General features: G+C 41.4%; 1 protein-coding gene across 1 annotated transcript in view; it reads left to right on the forward strand.

The window, feature by feature from the left end:
- The window catches only part of LOC136865931 (galanin receptor 2b-like), a 220,177-nt gene that overhangs the window by 178,786 nt on the left and 21,466 nt on the right, over nt 1-19,925 (forward strand). Inside the window, exons 4-5 of the mRNA XM_068226450.1 lie at nt 2,088-2,369; nt 7,984-8,283. Coding sequence (XP_068082551.1) covers nt 2,088-2,369; nt 7,984-8,283 — 582 coding nt within the window. The remainder of the gene's footprint in view (nt 1-2,087; nt 2,370-7,983; nt 8,284-19,925) is intronic.

Raw genomic sequence — 19,925 nt, forward strand, 5'->3', positions numbered from 1 at the left:
TCACGCTCCAGGACACTGCCCTTGAGGCGGCAGAGGTGAGATCCCTCGATATGTCCGAGGGAAAAACCAACCCTGGAGGGTAAGCAGGTTAAGAAAGAAAAAAGAAGAAAATAGTAAAATGTGAACCAAAACTTGCATAAATATGGTGAAAAATAGTGCAAAGAATATCTGTATTGTATCAAATGTTTATACTTATAAGAAAATTGAATGTTTTATTGCTTGAGCATGAAAGCCACAAAGCAATAGTTTAACCTTTCTGATATGAGTATTAAAATAATTACGGCGTTTTTACACTGTTATTACAGATTGATTCACCCTGTTGTCACAGCGGATTACATGGCAAGGCCAAAGCCAACAAGAAAGAAAATAATGTACATAGGACAGAACTTGCTTTCCATATTTCATGGAAATATCAGAATTCGCCTTTCAAATATTGATGCTTGATAAATACATTTTATATGTTTTTCTGCGAAGAATAACTTTGTAATATGGAGCATATTTAAAATTGTTAAATTATATAAATACGGTATGTGTACTATATGTCCGCCTCTGTGGTGTAGTGGTTAGCGTGATTAGCTGCCACCCCTGGAGGTCCGGGTTCGATTCCCGGCTCTGCCACGAAATTTGAAAAGTGGTACGAGGGTTGGAACGGGGTCCACTCAGCCTCGGGAGGTCAACTGAGTAGAGGTGGATTCGATTCCCACCTCAGCCATCCTAGAAGTGGTTTTCCGTGGTTTCTCACTTCTCCTCCAGGCAAATGCCGGGATGGTTCCTAACTTAAGGCCCGGCCGCTTCCTTCCCTCTTCCTTGCCTGTCCTATCCAATCTTCCCATCCCTCAACAAGGCCCCTGTTCCGCACAGGAGGTGAGGCCGCCTGGGCGAGGTACTGGTCATTCTCCCCAGTTGTATCCCCGACCCAAAGTCTGAAGCTCCAGGACACTGCCCTTGAGGCGTTAGAGGTGGGATTCCTCGCTGAAAACCGACCCTGGAGGTTAAACAGATTATGATACGATACGATGTGTACTATATACGGAAATATGGAAAATAAGAAATGCTTTGCAAGCATTCGAAATATCCTAATTCGTAAACATATTACAAAATTTTATCTGTAGCTACTCAGAAAACAAATACGTATTTACATAGAAATCCTAGCCAGTAGAGTTCATGGGAAACAGTTCATCATCTCTGGAAACCATTTCTGTCGAACATCTTCTCGGCCTGCTCGCCTGCTGGCAGGCTACCCACCTTGCACTGTACGCAATTCACTAGCTCTGTCAGCACCAGTGACAAGCACGACCAGCTCTTCAAACTTGCGAGCAGGTAACCAGCTCCTACTGTGCGCTGGCGTCCAACACCGCGGCTAAATACTTAACGTGCTGGCCTTTGGTCACAGGGGTCCCGGGTTCGATTCCCGGCATGGTCTGTAATTTTAATAATCATTGGTTAATTTCGCTGGCATAGGGGCTGGGTGTAAAGCCTCCGTGGCTCAGACGGCAGCGCGTCGGCCTCTCACCGCTGGATACCGTGGTTCAAATCCCGGTCACTCCATGTGAGATTTGTGCTGGACAAAGCGGAGGCGGGACAGGTTTTTCTCCGGGTACTCCGGTTTTCCCTGTCATCATTCATTCCAGCAACACTCTCCATTCTCATTTCATTGCATCTATCATTCATTAATAAAATCACTTTGGGAGTGGCGACCCCATCGTACTAACAGCCTATATCTGCTTCATTCATTCCATCCCTGACCCGGTCAATGACTGGAAAACAGGTTGTAGGTTTTCATTTTCAGGGGCTGGGTGTATGTGTTGTCTTCATCATCATTTCATCCTCATCACGACGCGCAGGTCGCCTACTGGAGTCAAATCGGAAGACCTTCACCTGGCGAGCCGAACATGTCCTTGGACACTCCCGGCACTGAAAGCCACGTGCCATTTCATTTAGGGAGATGGTGGAGAGATTGCAAGCACGGAGCAGAAGGCAGAAGCTTGTTGAGCATGTAATTGTAAAGTTCATCTAAGACTGGCTTATAGATTCTATTGTACACAATTGAGGGGGCATGCTTATATTTATATGAGTTCTGTGAACAGGTGATCGCGCTGCTGTGGATAGTGTCCATCGTTATCTTCTTGCCGCTGCTGTGGGTCCGCACGCTGGAGGTGGTCGAGTTCCAGGGCTACGAGTACCCATACTGTTACGAGCAATGGGTGGACAGTAACCGCACAATCTACGATACCGTGTGCTTTGTGGTGGTGTATGCAGTTCCGGGCTCCGTCGTCATCATGTGCTACTCCATGATGGGCCGACGTCTCTGCGCCATCAGCCCACCTTTCGATGGTGACAGCGTTGACAGTATGGCCAGCACGAAGCAGGTACCTGTTATTATTATTATTATTATTATTATTATTATTATTATTATTATTATTATTATTATTATTATTATTATTATTATTATTATTATTGTTGTTGTTACGGAATTTTCCGTGGTAGTTAGAGGTGAAAGAAGGTGCTGGGATGAACAGGTCTCAATATACGAAATTAAAGTTAATTTAAAATTTAACAAGGTTATATTTTCTTTTCAAGATTAAGAAATAACACATATAACAGGTACTTAGTAGCCTAGCAACAAATCGAGAATGTACAATTCCAGTTGTTACAGGATTTGGGCTCCGAGAGCCAGACACACAATTCTTGAGCAATTAGCCCAACATTAGCCAAATACCAGGTTTGACAAAGGGGCAGAAAACCCCAATCATGCCCAGGAGCACTTGCTCCCTATTACTCAGTAAAGCCTGCTCGAGGCACACATAAACCGATTTAAGAAAGAGCAACCCGCTCTCAAAGTTCAAGCCTATCAAAGGCCACACCAAACTCCACCTTCAAGCTGTCCTCCAAGGACATACACACAGGGGTAAAAAATACCCAACCTACTGAGACCTATTCAGTGAAGAAACATAAATATTACATGGCCTCCACAATACCAACTTGAGAGGAGGCAAAACTGCACTCCAAATACACCTTATTAAAACCTACTTGGCACTGGGCCGCTAATGCAAGGGCTAATCCCATACTAAAGAGGTGAATTATATAAGAAAACGATTTGCATTACATTAGAAGGGAAGAAACGGTTGTGAAAATAAGTTCACCTCAAAGCAATATGAGTGGGAGCTCGAGAGGGTTAAGCACTCTCTATCCCAATATGTAGTTACAGAGGCAGAATTTAAATCAAAAGTCTTTTACATTTTAGAGGAAAGTTACATGGTAAAGATTTCGAACCCGCCCCGAGGGTTAAACTGCTGAGCTGGCGAGAAAATAAGTTATAAAACGGCCATTACCTGGTGGTTGAACTGCTGCCCGAAGAAAGAGGCGCTTCCCGCCCCCTGCTACATAATTTACACAATGATAGGTGTTACTGAAGTGGCGCGGAGACCCGAAAATCAGCAGTTTATATACCCTCGTGGAAAGTTCGAGGCGTTTCGTGAATGATAACACTCGCCCACAAGCATTTTATTGGATAATGGCAAAAACTACTACACTAGATGAAGAAGAAACACCTTATTGGTGGAAAATTAATTACAGAAATTCCTTATTGGTCAAATTCAAAACTGGCGGAAAGAAAGGGTTAACATTGCCAACTTAAACAATAGCAGAAAGAAATTTATTAAAGAACAAACTTATAAGTACTAAATTTCTTCCAAAAAAAAAAAAAAGGTTCCTTCACTTCGCACTAGGGTGCACCATTGTAGTTCTTAAGTAGTGTCCTCTAGAAGAGAATGTTCACACTTCTTGCTACAGATAAAACAAAAATGAATCGAAACTGACATAGTTCAGAACACTTCAAAATTTATAGTGATGACATCTTCTGAGAAATCGTTGAATTAATATGGAAGTTAAAGTTCAGGCTTCCTCCAGAAGAGGAGTTTTAACTGGCGCAAAGTTTGAATTAGCGGCGTGGAGGTGTACCACCCGGTACAATTATTATTATTATTATTATTATTATTATTATTATTATTATTATTATTATTATTATTATTATTAGTATTATTATTATTATTATTATTATTAAAACTCTCTAATAAATACGGCTACTCCATGGTAAAGGGTCCCCAGCCGTTAGCAGTATTAGGTTGTGCCCACGATATCGTTATTATTGGAAAGAATCAGGATTCAGCAGTCGAACTTTCGAAGTTAGCGTCCTAAGACTTCAGGGACTAGGTTTAGAACTAAATTTGGAAAAGTCTGTTGCTATGAATGTAAAGAAAGGAAAACTAACGGTGAGATTCATTACAATTGAGGAAGGAATCGTCATTAAATGCATTTTAAACCCGAGTGTGTTAAGTATTTAGGAGTAAATTATGCTGATGCAATCTCATTTGATTCAAACCAAACAATGCTACTCCTTCAACAAACACTTAGCTCATTATCATCTTGCCCATGGTTTCATCAAGACTAGAAATTGTTCCATTTTAATGTATCAGTCCCTGTGTGTTCCTTTAGAGAAAATCCCTCAGCGCTTCCTAGAAGATGCTGATAAAATGTCCGTCGAAGAAATATTCTCTCTTCCTACCGATACCCCAGATTCAATGATCTACGCCGATGAACGATAAAAATGTCTCGGCGTGTTTCGAGCAAGTTTGGAGGCTGTGCTTTAGCATGTAAATAGCTACAATATATTGCCACGATCAGGAAACCAATATATTGAAGCCACAAGGAACTTGAATGAAGAAATGAACTGCACGAGTAAGCTTTATATGGACACTGGTAACAATAGTGCTAGAAACAGGGATGGTACATACAATACCAATTAAATTAGAACTGTACTCAGGGATTGGGAATTTTGGAAATGGTATCAGCTACGAAAGGGGTAGGGCATTTTCTTTTATAAAGAATTCTCTCCTTGTAATGGTTGATAAAAAGGCATGACAGTCTGTCTATTTCGTAGTGGAGGGATGCTCTGAAAATGACACGCGACGTGGCACCTATAAGAGCCACACCACAAATATACCACTACGATACCCACTGCAAAAGAACGAAGGTTAGTAGACTGGATCTTAGTAATTCTTAGTATCAAGAAAACTTTCTAATACTTTGTGGGTCAAATTATATCGGTTAATGGCGAAGAAAATCCAACAGCGTAGTTTATGCAGATATTTTCTTGTTTGCATACCACAGTTTTCAGGTATTCTGGTACTGAAGGCATTGGCGATGTTGTTGAATATGAAATAGTGCCAACCCCCCCCCCCCTCTATCATCCGTAGACCGTAGAGGAAAACTGCTGTTTCCATAATCTTTCACTCGGAACAACATTCAATGAATATTAAATATTAGAAGTGATATTTCTAGCCCACGTGCTAAAACGGGGTAACTATATTTTATTGCTGTATTTTTCACTTAAAATTCAGTGGGAAACTACTATGGTTCATATTTTTTCAGAGTTTGCGTTGTATTAACTTACGGTACACTAGATGCCTCTATGGTATGGTATTCTACATTTATGTCTAGCTTCCATATTTGCACCATTTGGTTTTTATTCAAAATGCTGAATGTACTTTGTAGGTTTTATAAAATCTTATTAAAATGTGGCTTTTAATTTAAGTATACTTACTATGTACATGCAGGATATATGGCTAAACTTTCAGGGCACATTCCTCACCCGTGGAAGAAATTATGTTATATGGATATGGGTCCGAAAACGCTGGATTTCCATGTTAGAACTCATTGTCTACAACTCTTAATATTACACTGATCATGCGAAACTCACAGGGACAAAACGTATCAGCATACCACACGAATGTTTTCTTATGTTCAAAATGTCCTCCGTTGGCTTTGATACAGGCATCAATTCATCGTCGCATTGAATCAGCACATCCGGGATCGCTGTTACACCCAAAATTCTCACAGTCTTAAACATTAGTGGGTTACAACTAATCACAGCAAATTTCGCTCAATTCGGCACAAATGAGGCATATAGAAGACATTTTGTGATGACAAAGAAGAAATCCATAATTGTATGTGCTAGTTTGAAAATCTGAACGTGCTAACACAGTCGTTTTCTACTGGATCTACTTCCAGCTATTTATTAAACAACAATCCAAGTGCCTCTTTTGATTTGCGATCACACTTTTCATTGGAACAAACTCTTGAATTGATGTATGCTGTACGGTGGTTTTGCAACCACGTCTTCATATATTTCTCAGGCTTAAATCGCTCAACTTGTGAGGCATTTGAGTGTGTAAACATAAGGCTGGAGACGTAAGCAACGAACAGTGGTGAACTTAAATGAGTGATGGGTTATAATGTTATTCATCAAGTTGAACCTTCGATCTTCGCAATTATGAGTGCACCTGGAGAGTTAACACTCATTGGCCGAATGGCGAAATTAAGAAGAAAACAAGTTACAAGAAATCAGATGTGATACTCAAATGAGTAGAATTAATCAGAGGGCAAACGGCGTACCCCCGCGCATACCCTCAACTACAGCCCTGGTTACACCCTCTATAATGCCATTGTTATTTTGCTCACTTCTGTTCTTTATTTCCCTTGCCATTGAATATTTATTTTTCAAAACACGTTTAGTACTAGAATACATACTTTAACAGAATAAGGAAATAAAGAAAGAAATTTTCAGAATTGAATTTTATGGTGCAAAAACACAAAATGCGGATTTACGCTTGGTTACGTCCTATTCATTACCATGGCAAGACCTGGAGATGATCGAACCCCATATCATCAGGCAACTGCATACCCCTAACATTAGAATGGTATTTACTTGTTGCCTCAGTTTACATAACTGGTAATAAATACACACACAATTAGCCACTTACGCATGTTAGATACCAAAATGGGTAAAAGAAAAACATAGATGTAAATTTAAATTTCATATCAGTTGTACAGTATTATTTGAACTAATTCTACATATGAGTTGATGATGTGTGTAAGTACAGAAGGTATTATGAGTAGAATTTTGTAAATAATATAAATTAATTAAGGAGAAGCCGTGTGTTTAATAGACAAATTGTTAGTCTAAATTGTAATTTATAGTACTGTATTTTAGGGAATTTTCTTCTTTTAAAAAATTAAAATTTTGTGCTTGATAATAATGTATTTTTGTGCATCATTTGCCACCGAGGTAGACACCTCATTTGCAAATAAAGTTATTTTCATTTTCATTTTGATTTGATTTGATTTGATTTGATTTGATTTGATTTGATTTGATTTGATTTGATTTGATTTGATTTGATTTGATTTGATTTGATTTGATTTGATTTGATTTGATTTGATTTGATTTGATTTGATTTGATTTGATTTGATTTGATTTGATTTGATTTGATTTGATTTGATTTGATTTGATTTGATTTGATTTGATTTGATTTGATTTGATTTGATTTGATTTGATTTGATTTGATTTGATTTGATTTGATTTGATTTGATTTGATTTGATTTGATTTGATTTGATTTGATTTGATTTGATTTGATTTGATTTGATTTGATTTGATTTGATTTGATTTGATTTGATTTGATTTGATTTGATTTGATTTGATTTGATTTGATTTGATTTGATTTGATTTGATTTGATTTGATTTGATTTGATTTGATTTGATTTGATTTGATTTGATTTGATTTGATTTGATTTGATTTGATTTGATTTGATTTGATTTGATTTGATTTGATTTGATTTGATTTGATTTGATTTGATTTGATTTGATTTGATTTGATTTGATTTGATTTGATTTGATTTGATTTGATTTGATTTGATTTGATTTGATTTGATTTGATTTGGCTTAAATATAGCAATCAGATCTTATTTTGAAACTGTAAACGTCTTATGGATTACTATGTTCCAAGGTTGAACTTGCATATTTTAGGGATGAACTTGCCCTAACCCACCATATATGTAATATTTCATACCGTACATGTGAATTCAGTCCAGATGATGAATTAATATTTCACTTATTTTTAGATACTTTCAGAGTATTGTTGTTTCAGGGCCGCAGTCTGGTCCGCGAGAGAAGACGTGTGGCTCGCATCCTATTGCTGCTCGCCATCTTGTTTGCCATGTGCTGGCTGCCGTATAACGTCATGGCTCTGGTATTGGAGTACTACTCGGACGGTGAGAACAAGGGTGACCTCACCATTCTCAACTTCTCACTACTCCTGGGACATGCCAACTCTGCCATCAACCCCATCATCTACTGCTTCATGACGCGGACATTCCGCAGCACTGTTCGCGAACTGTTGATGCGTTCCCGCACTTCACTGGCTGCTCGTCCTCATCAGCGGTATAAAGTAAGGTGCTTGCATGTGCACTACTTCACTCTCTCTCAACCAGGTAGTGCGCGAACATGTTCAATGTGTAATCGACAAGGTATTATCTCAAACCACACTACTCGTTTGTGAGCTCGTTTGTGTTTGGTTCTGTGCCAGCCATTTCACTCAGCACAAACTCCATCTCAAAATCTGCTTGCCCTTGACTCTGTACCATTAACAATAATAATAATAATAATAATAATAATAATAATAATAATAATAATAATAATAATAATAATAATAATAATAATAATAATAATAATAATAATAATAATAATAATTTGACGCCTTCTGGCTGCCTGCTCGTCATCTTTTTTTTCTTTTCTAGCGGTTTAACGTCGCACTAACACATCGAAGGTTTTCGGCGAAGCAATAAAGGGAAAGGGCAAGGATTGGGAAGGTAACGACCGCGGCTTTAATTAAGGTACAGCCCCAGAATTTGCCTGATGTGAAAATGGGAAACCACGGAAAACCATCTTCAGGACTGTCGACGGTGAGAATCGAATCCACCATATCCCTAATGTAAGCACACAGCTACGCGACCCCAACCGCACGGCTAACTCACTCGGTCCTGCTTGTCAATTTCAACGTTTCGTTTTACTCTAGGCCTAATAGACGGCAGAGTAAGCCGAGTCTCTCTTGGGCGTCTATTGGCTGAGTTTTAATTAATTTGTCGGGTAAACATCAAATGCTTCACCGCAGATCTTTTGCATGGCGACGTCGTGCGCCATGGAGTGTCGACTGTACATTTTCCCGCCCTTCAAAAACCCAACTACCTCTGTCGGGTATGAACCCACGATCTTGGGATCGGGAGGCCGACACTCTACCACTGGTCCACAGGGATAGCTTATTATCCGATTCGTGAATCATTCTCGGTGGATACCTGTAAAATCATTCGTTATTTACTTAGGTTTCTCTTACTAAGAAGAGATTCTTCGCTTCGCAATAATTCCACTAAGAAAATGCGTTGGGTGTAAGTTGTTTTTGTGTTTTCCTTACAACCTCATAATCTTTGGTGGTACTATTTAAGGGCCCAACCAACCTTCGGGATGATGACCCAAAAGATACGAGAGGAGCCACATTAACCTAGTGTACACTAGTGTCCAAAAGTTAAGCATAAGTTACGGGTAACCAGGGCAACAGGAAATAGACCGCAAACCGCATGACAAATGCACCTACCAACCTTACGTGTTCGCTCTGTATATGAAAGGAGTGTTCCCTGCTTTGACTAGCGGCGTAACCGCAAGGTAAACAGAGCCAGTGCCTGCGCCCCATATTCCCTCAGTCGTGCTTGCCCTGTTATAGTGTGCGGAGTGTAACCACGTGGTGAACGTGTCAACATAATGGCACAACGACGCCATTAGGACCCCGTTTTGCAGGGTAGACTTACTCGACCGCCTGGAAGCAGGCCAGACACAGACCGAAGTCGCCGTATCCTTGAAAGTGCCACAAAGTGTCATTTCCAGGCTTTGGAGACGATTTCGAGACACAGGAGATGTTGGTCGTAGGCCAGTACCAGGTCGACCAAGGGTAACCACCCCACAGCAGGACCGATATCTGGCCTTAACCGTCCGACGAAATCGGAGTGCACCTGCAAGACAATTGTCGGCGGAGCTTGCAGCCGTCTCAGGGGTTGCCGTTTCCCGGCAAACTGTTTACCGGAGGCTCAGAACAGCAGGGCTGTTTGCCCGACATCCAGCGGTGTGCGTCCCGCTCACTCCAGCACAGAGACGGGCCCGTTTACTGTGGGGGCGTCATAATCGAAACTGGACCATGAATGAATAGAGGCATGTGCTCTTCACAGATGAATCCCGCTTCAGTTTGCAGAACGATTCCCATCGCACATTAATCTGGAGAGAACCGGGTAGCCGATACAACCACAGGGACATCTTGGAACGGGACCAGTATGGTGGTGGTGGCGTCATGGTGTAGGGTGGCATCATGTTGAATGGCCGTACGAACCTGCACATCTTCATGGTGGTCCAAGGAACACTGTTAACGCTCGGAGATACAGGGATGAGGTACTGACATCACATGTTCGACTCCTCAGAGGTGCGGTTGGTCCAGACTTCCTCTTAATGGACGATAATGCCCGACCGCACCGCGCTGCTCTGGTGGATGAATTTCTGGCTGGGGAAGACAATCATTGCACGGACTGGCCTGCGAGGTCTGCGGATCTGAATCCTATAGGACATGACTGGGATGCATTGGAGAGGCGAACCTCATCCCGTCAGCCTCCACCAAGGACCCTCCATGACCTTCGCATTGCCCTTTCGGAGGAATGCGATCGACTGCCACAAGAGCTCTTGGACCATCTGATAGAGAGCATGCGACGTCGCTGCGAAGTATGTGTGGTTGTTAGGGGTAACTATTCACCCTATTAACTACATATATTCTTGTGGAAGACATTGCCATGTTTTGTTAATTGTTGTCAAAGGTGTGCCTTAGCTATCAGAACTTTCTGACACTTTTTTTTGGACAAGTTGTGTGACATATGGTGTGTGAGTCAGCTTCCGTTTGTTCAGCAATCCATCTGACATGCCTATCGGGAGGTATGGCCTCGTTTAGTGTTTATGCTTAACTGTTGAACACTAGTGTATGTATTACTGACTGCATTCGAGTCTCTAATACTCACACAACCAGCAAATTTAATTAATTCAATGAAGTGAGAACAATTCTGTCTGCCTCTGTGGTATAGTGGTTAGTGTGTTTAGCTGCCATCCCCAGAGGCCCGGGTTCGATTCCCGGTTCTGCCACGAAATTTGAAAAGTGGTACGAGGGCTGGAACGGGGTCCACTCAGCCTCGGGAGGTCAACTGAGTAGAGAAGGGTTCGATTCCCACCTCAGCCATCCTGGAAGTGGTTTTCCGTGGTTTTCCACTTCTCCTCCAGGCAAATGCCGGGATGGTATCTAACCTAAGGCCACGGCCGCTTCTTTCCCTCTTCCTTGTTTATCCCTTCCAATGTTCCCATCCCCACACAAGGCCCCGTTCAGCATAGCAGGTGAGGCCGCCTGGGCGAGGTACTGGCCATCCTCCCCAGTTGTATCCCCCGACCCAGAGTCTGAAGCTCCAGGATACTGCCCTTGAAGCGGTAGAGGTGCGATCCCTCGCTGAGTCCGTGGGAAAAAGCAACCCTGGAGGATAAGCAGGTGAATAAGAAGAAGAGGGAAAAATTGTAACTGTCCGGAAATTACTAGATACTGTGAAGGAGAAAGTTAATTGCCCTTAAACGAAAGTAGCATTTTAGAGAATATGAAAAGAAATGGGTTTTTAGTTTAAGAATGCAAATACAAGGTGGGAGAAATAAAACTGACCCAAAAAGTTTGACAATAGGACTGACACGGGATTGACCCTTGTTAATGAACATCACAGAAGATCCTGGAAATGGCCACCGTTGACGTCGATGCAGCGCTCTACTCGATTTTATCAAGCTGTGAGACACGCGTAGCCGCTTTGCCTGAGAGAGAGCAGCAATAGCGTTTTCATTTTTTTGCTGTAGCTCTTCCAGTGTGTGAGGATTAATGGAGTACACCTGGCCTTTCAATGTGCCACACAGGTAAAAATCACAGGGAGAGAGATCGGGCGATCGATGTCGCCAGTTTAATGCACTGCCTCTGATGACTGTCCTCTTCTCACCGAGCACCTCATGCAGTAGTGACAAGGTTGCCAAGGCGTTGTGTACTCTTCATACAGCCGTTCATCTTCTGTGAGTCGATCCACATACAGATTAAACAGCGTCTGGACACATCGGTTAGCAGTAACAGTTTGATGAAAGTCTCGCGTTGCGATGCGGACACCAGACATTGCGCACCACACACCAAACTTGAGATCATGCAACGGCTTTTTGACGTACTGAGGGGGATTTTCTGATGTATAATGGCGCGTGTTCTGTGAGTTCACATACCCTGACAGGCTGAACCAGGCCGCATTTGAAGAAATCCAAAATTCCTGACTCCAATTCATTCAGAAACCACCAGCAGAACTCAACACGCAAAGGTTCGTGTGGTCGCTTTAACGCATACACAACAGTAAATTTGTAAGGATACAGATGCAGGTCCTTTTTAATAACGTTTCGACACGACGATCTCCTGACTCCCACTTGCACAGATAGACGGCGTTGAGATTTCCTCGGACTTCGTTCCAGCCTTTCCTTCACTCGAGTAATGTTTTCTGGCGTTCGAACTCTTCGGATAGTTACGGTGTTTATTCGCTACAGAGCCCATTTCGCGCCATTTTGCCACTAAGTTTTGCATTGCAGACTTTGCTGGAGGTTTTGCCAAAACACTTCCAATCTTAAACTCTTGCGCTAACAGTTCCTCACAGGTTATCCTCGAGTCGTGCTTCGTGTAACACGCGACAATGAACACGCGCTCTTTTATCGTGAGCACCATTTTGTGTTGCATTCAATTGGTCAAAAAATACGTCTGCTCCTCTTACTCACAAGTAATGACACCGGGTAAGTTGGCCGTTCGGCTGTGAGCTTGCAGCCGGGAGATAGTGGGTTCGAATCCCACTATCGGCAGCCCTGAAGATGGTTTTCCGTGGTTTCCCATTTTCACACCAGGCAAATGCTGGGGATGTACCTTAATTAAGGCCATGGCCGCTTCCTTCCAACTCCTAGGTTTTTCCTATCCCATCGTCTCCATAAGACCTATCTGTGTCGGTGCGACGTAAAGCCACTAGCAAAGACAAACAAGTAATAACAAAAGTAATGTATTGTCCTCCTACTCAGAACAGAGAATGCGGGAGATGCGCACGCGCAGACATGTGACAGCAACCGATCGGTGCATCGAAATCAGGTTTCAAGCATTTCCTGTGATGTTCAGTTCTCCTGTTCATTTTAACAAGGGTCAATTATGAGTCAGTCTTATAAATATTTTCCGAGCAAATTTTATTTTGCCCACCCGGTATATGAGGTATCTTACCCGCAGGCCCTGGGTACGATTCCCGGCCTGGTCAGTGATTTTTACCTGGATCTGAGAGCTGACTCAAGGTCTACTCAGCCTACGTGATTACAAATGAGGAGCTATCTGACGGTAAGATAGCGACCCCCCTGTAGAAAGCCAAGAATAACAGCCAAGATTATTCGTCGTACTGACCACACGACACCTCGTAATCTGCAGGCCTTCGGGCTGAGCAGAGGTCGCTCAGCCTTACACTGCTTCTAACTTGCGTCTTTGTCCCATGGTACATATCCTGAATGATGCGCACATACTTCTCTGGTACTTCCTTGGATCTGATGCATCTCCATACTTCTTGGCGGGTCACACGATCATAAGCCTTCTCTAGATCAATGAACACCATATGTAATTCCTTATTCTTTTTTCTGTGTCTTTCCATAAGCTGTCTTAGAGAAAAAATGGCATCTATGGTTCCTTTCCCTGGCATAAGTCCAAACTGTTCTTCTCCTATTATTGTCTCCTGCCTAAGCCTACTTTCAATGACTTTTCCCAGATCTCCATTGTGTGCGACATGAGTTTTATTCCTCCGTAATTTGCACAATACTGAATGCCCCCCTTTTCTTTAAAAATGGGAATTATGGTACTCTTCCGCCATTCATTGGGCATTATTTCCTTTTGGAATATTTGTTGGAATAACTTAAGCAACATATCTATTCCCTCTTCTCCCAAGCATTTCCAGGCCTCTACAGGAATTAAATCGGGGCCCGTTGCTTTTCATTTTTTGCATAGCAGTTACAACCTCTATATTCCATGTGTCAGTTGTTGCATTATAATTTGGAATACCATCTTCAAACACAAGCCGTTCATTCTCCTCATTAAGCAACTTTTTAAAATACTCCTCCCATCTCTTAATTAGGTTCTCGTCTTGAATTACCATTCCTTGTCCATTCTTCATTTGCTTTATGTGTGTAAGATCTTTTGATGCTCTGTCCCGTGCCTTAGCAATTCTGAAGAACTTTGCCTCGCCCTCTTTGGTCTCTAAATTTTTGTAGACTTCATTCTATGTCATTACCTTTGCTCTTCCAACAGCTCTTTTCGCAGTTTTATTTGCTTGTCTATAGTGTTCTCTAACTTCGGCCATTCCAGATTCTTCCCAGGCTTTCTTGGCTTGTTTTTTCATCTTGATCGCATTCTGGTTCTCATCGTTCCACCACCATGTTTCTTTATCAAGTGGAGCACCTTTCCCAGATGTCATATCCAGAACTTCCATACCAACTTTCATGATAGCTTCAGCGTTTACTGTCCACCATTTCTGAACACATTTCACTAACTGCGTTTCTTGGATCGCCTTTTCCTTGAATTCACATACCAAAATTGAATCATTTAACCTCCACTATTTGATTCTTGGAGTCATTTTTCTTACTGCTTTTTTCATCCCTGTGCATTCATAGTCAAGCACTAGCACTCTGTGTTGTGGAGCCACGTCTCCCCCTAGTATGACTTTGCAGTTCTTTACTTCCTTCAGATGCATTCTTCTACACAAGAGGAAATCTATTCGGCTTTCCCGTCCTCCAATTTTGTATGTCCATAGATGCCTCTCGCTTTTCTGGAAGAAGGTGTTACAAATCGCCAGATCTGAAGCCAAGGCAAAATTTATCACTCTCTCTCCCTCTTCATTTCTTGTATCAAATCCCCAACCTCCATGCACTCTTCTCAATGCTTCTCCTTCCATACTCATTCCCACATGGCCATTCAGATCTCCATCCAAGAATACTTTTTCATTTGCTGGTATGCTGGAAAGTTCTTCTTCCAGGTCTCTCCAAAAATTATCCTTTTCTTCCTCTTCACAACCAACGTGTGGAGCATAAGCAGTTAATTGTGAACTCTTCCCCAAGGCACATCTTCACACTCATTATTCTATCATTTCTTCTGTTTACACTGACCAAGCAGGTTGCAAAGTCATTTGAAAGGATAATTCCAACACCATTTCTACCTGCACTGTTTGTTCCACTGTACAGTAACTTAAAACCACAGCCAAGCACTCTTGCTTTATTACCTTTCCACCTAGTTTCTTGAACACACAGAATTCCAATCTTTCTCCTCAACATTAGATCCACAACCTCTCTACCCTTCCCCGTCATAGATCCAACATTCAGGGCTCCAATTCTCACTCTTTGGCCAGGCCCGCCCATGATTCGGTATTCTTCGCTCATTTCTTACAAGGGGCAGGCGGAATCCTTGCGCGTCGCTTCTGGGGCACGCCCTAGCAGTTTCCGAGTCTAATCCTGTAGAACTGTCATATTTGTACGGTTTTGGCTATTTAGTGTCGCCAACCCGTTTCCAACTTACCGGGGATAAATTATGTAACCTCTGTGTCCTAGGCAACGCCGTGAAGAACATACAATGTGCCTGTCTTCTTCATGGTTTCCATGTCAGTCTCAACAAATCGTTTAATATGGCTGACATTTTAGGTAAGATTGTAAACGTGATATCAAGTGCCTTTCTTCGGAGTGTTATCTATGGATGAATTTTTGGTTAAAACAAAATGGCTGCCAGTTTCGATAGTGTACTAATTTACTTTAGTTCTGAATTTGAGTGCTACTTCTGTGAGGATAATTTATTTAAATAAATCAGAATAGAAAATGTTTGTTTTACATAAGTTTTATGACTACTAATGATCATTCTTTCACATAATAAACAACTCTCCGTTGTTGTTATTATTATCTCTTCCAATTACCATAACAAAAAATATTCATTTTTGTAACCAACATTAAAGTTGTATCAGTCCCAGTCAAATGGCATAGCCCTCAAATTTCACGTTAAAGAATTAATTTCAAGAAACTGTATGATCCCACACCACATATTCCCGTAGACTACAATCCTTGATACATTTATAGAATTTAAATAAACAACAATTAAGAAAGACCAATGGCTGTAATGAGAAACAAACTGTTTTTTGACTCTCCTGAAAAATTTGCCTTTTGTGGCTTACGCCCGTTGGAAATGTGAAATGTGAAATAGGATAAATTTAATTTGGACTATGATACTTACACAAAGTGGAGTGGATTTAGGAAACTCAGTCCACTCTCAAGCCTCTCCCTGACTTCTTCGTTCTTTCCATTACTACTGATGTTAGCTTACTATTTGATGATACAGAGTCACAAAACCCACTAAATATTCATTTTTTAAATGCTGTTTAAAATAATGCATGAGTTTTACTGAAGAAAGAAAGAAAGAAAGAAAATATATTTTAAAAGCGAAAAACAAGAAAATAATCTTACTTTGATTTACTAGTCTTGTTTGCCATTACTCCTCCATCGAGTTCTATTGTTGGCCAGTTCCTTTACCTCGCTCCAGATCTTTCCCACTTTCATTTATCCTTCCTTCGGCGTCCTTTCCAGGTCTTCTTCGGACGACAACGTCTTCGAACACCCTGCGGATTCCAATTGAGTGCCGATGTTCGAACGGCTCCGGTGGTCAGTCTTAAAATGTGCCCTATCCGTCGACATTTCCCCTCCTTTATTTTTACTTCTGTCCGGCTCCATGGCTAAATGGTTAGCGTGTTGGCCTTTCGTTTAAGGGGCTCCGGGTTAGATTCCCGTCCGTGTCAGGGATTTTAACCTTAATTAGTTATTTCCACTGCCTCTGGGACTGGGTGTGTATGTCGTCCTTAAAAAATAAAAAGGAAAACAAGCAAAGAAAATGAGAAAACGGAAAAGGATGAATTTTAAAAAATGTGAGAAAAAGACAAAAAGTAATAAAAATAAATTTTAAAAATCTTCGATTGGATGGTATCTGTTATCTCTCATAGTTGTTAGTTAAATATGATAATAACAGAAGGAAGCAATTGATGAGCTTGTTAATCGTGAAAATAAATATGTGGACGAATAGAAAATACCTCCACGCAGAGTATCTTCAAAATTAGGTAAATAAATAAATAAATAATACAATTAAATAAGTGCAGTCCCTTCATTTTTTTTACAACTTTAGCCTAGTAGTTGCCGCTTGAATTTCTGTGCAGAACTGAGAAGGACAAGTGTGACAACCCGATCTGTGAGTCAGTTAAGACCATTGTGAAAGGGGCTTCTTTCCGTACGATTGTCACAGTGTTTCGAACCCCAGGTGTATCCAAAACGCCGACCTCAACAAGCTTTGTAACTGATACGAGCTCTGGATGAAGTAAAATGTTGTATCAGTAATCCTTGTTTATTTTTTCAGTAATAAGTGTCCGTGCACAATACATGACATTCAGCCTTCTCTCCTGGTTTTTCATCACTAATCGCGAAGACAACTTACTTTCCTAGCTCAGCATAATCGACGAAATTGCTATGACATCGTCTTCCTTTCCTGTATTTAATAACCTTGTAACAACAATTACGTATGCAATACTATCTGCGAGCTCATGCTAACAGTACGAGCAATATAATCTTATAGCCAAGCGCCCCGGGTCGTTGTTCTAATTTTTTAACTACGCAATCCGATTTCAACTTTCCCACTACATAATGTATATTTAATTTAGTCTTATTTCACTCAGTCCATGCATACTAAAGTAAAACTGAATTTAACTTTTTTTTTTAATTCATAAATGCATTAAACCACCAGCATTCGTTTGTTCTCCGTCAGATTTTTAATGACTCTTGCTTCAAGTTTTGAATGAAGACGTAATTGTGCCAACCCCCTTCATAACTACATGCGACAGATTAGAGAGGCTGAAGGAAAATAACATTGCTCGTGGTTGTTGACAGGCTGCTTCTAGCCTTTTCTCAACTACTCGAGTTCAACAACATTTGTGGATTAAGCACAGTTTTACGGCAGATGATTTTTCTATGAGGAGGCCTACATTCACCTCTGCGTGTTTCTGGGATGGTTGGTAGTGTGACACGAGTGTTAAGACGGACCCAAACACCCAACCCCGAACTAAAGGAATTAACCTGATGAGGTTAGAATTCCAGGTTCGACCGAGAATCGAACCCGAGACCCACCGATCCCTTGCAATGGCCTTGGCCTGCCCAGCGACCGCTGCTCATCCCGAAGACCTGCAGATTACGAGGGGTCGTGTGGTCAGCACGACGCATCCTCTCGGCCGTTATTCTGGGCTTTCGAGACCGGGGCCGTCATCTCACTGTCAGATAGCTCCTCAATTCTAATCGCGTAGGCTGAGTGGATCTCGAACCAGCCCTCAGGTCGAGAGAAAAGTCCCTGACCAGGCCGAAAATCGAACCCGGGGCCGCCATCTCACTGTCAGATAGCTCCTCAATTCTAATCGCGTTGGCTGAGTGATCTAGAACCAGCCCTCAGGTCGAGAGAAAAGTCCCTGACCAGGCCGAAAATCGAACCCGGGGCCTCCGGGCGAGAGGCAGGCACGCTACCCCTACACCACGGGGCCGGCATTTAATTGTAATACATCTGTAATATTGTTCCTTTGGTCAAAGTTTTATTGTATAGCAGTGAATCAAGATCTCAGCAACAAAAATTGTTCTTACCACACTTAAGTAGGTAAACTGTCAACCTTTACCTCTCTGTGGAAATTCGCTCAGAGAGCATTAAAAACGTGCCATTTTAGCGATTTTTTTTCAGTTTTGATGTACAAACCTCCCCCCCAGCACCCGCTATATCCCATAAATACGGCTATTGTTTTTGTATGTATATTTTTTTGCCCACCGCACTTTTAATTCGAAAGATAGCGGATGTGGCCTTAATTAATGTATAGCTCCTGCACCTGCCTGGTGTGAAAATGAGAAATCGTGGTAAGCCATCTTCAGAGCAGCCGGGGGTTTGGTATACGAGATCACTATTTCGAGAAAATAAGTTTGCAGCTACACGATCTGTACTACGCAACCTTCTCACACGGATCTAAATGAGCAGATCTTCCAAAATCCAAATCTTCAGTGTTCTTCCATTTTCCATTAATTAATGACTGTAGAATACTGTATGTATTTTCAGATTATCATCCTCCCCCGCCAAATTGAAAGGAATTTTTTTTTTTTCAGAGATGCGTCTCCATCACTATATAATAGCTTAGGATTTCACGGCCGGCGTCTCGCTGAACACTAAAGAAAATTGCAAAAACAGCAACAATAACAAGGAGTTATATTTTCCTCAGTTTCTTACCCTTCATCCCAGATACATTCAAAACGTGACTGACGCTTTAGCATCTATTTCCGATTTACTGTACAATTTTCTTTTAATTTTTCTCCTCTTCACACACCGCATTACATTACTGTCATATACTTTAACATCACCAGTTCCTTCATGCGTGAAGGCAAAACGAAAAATCTGAAATAAGTATTTTATTGTAGTATGAATTCAACCGTTCCTTCTATTACTTTTTATGTTGTTGATGCTTTAAGCACTTCGCTACTGAGTTTTAAATCTCGACTGGAAAACTTCACAGCTGTGGTATACTGTGGCTTGTTCATCATTAAGGTTGTACCCTAGCCAAATCCCTCGTTAAATCTCATCTGCAGCACAAAGGCGATGACGGTGGAGAAAACAGTGGAAAAGCCGGAAAGGGTTTCCAAGGTTTCTCGGGAAATAAGAAAGGAGATCAGCAGTTACAAATTTATTATATAAATGATATAGAAATAACAACAAGAATTAGGAACATTTTAACAATAATTAATATTTTAACATTATATTTCAGCACTTGGCCTTGAGCGAAAGATTGCCACAGGCTGTGCGAATAAAAAGTAAATAAGTAAGACTGTTGTCTTACGACA

The sequence above is a fragment of the Anabrus simplex genome, chromosome 1 (genome assembly GCF_040414725.1).
Source record: "Anabrus simplex isolate iqAnaSimp1 chromosome 1, ASM4041472v1, whole genome shotgun sequence".
NCBI classification, from domain to species: domain Eukaryota; kingdom Metazoa; phylum Arthropoda; class Insecta; order Orthoptera; family Tettigoniidae; genus Anabrus; species Anabrus simplex.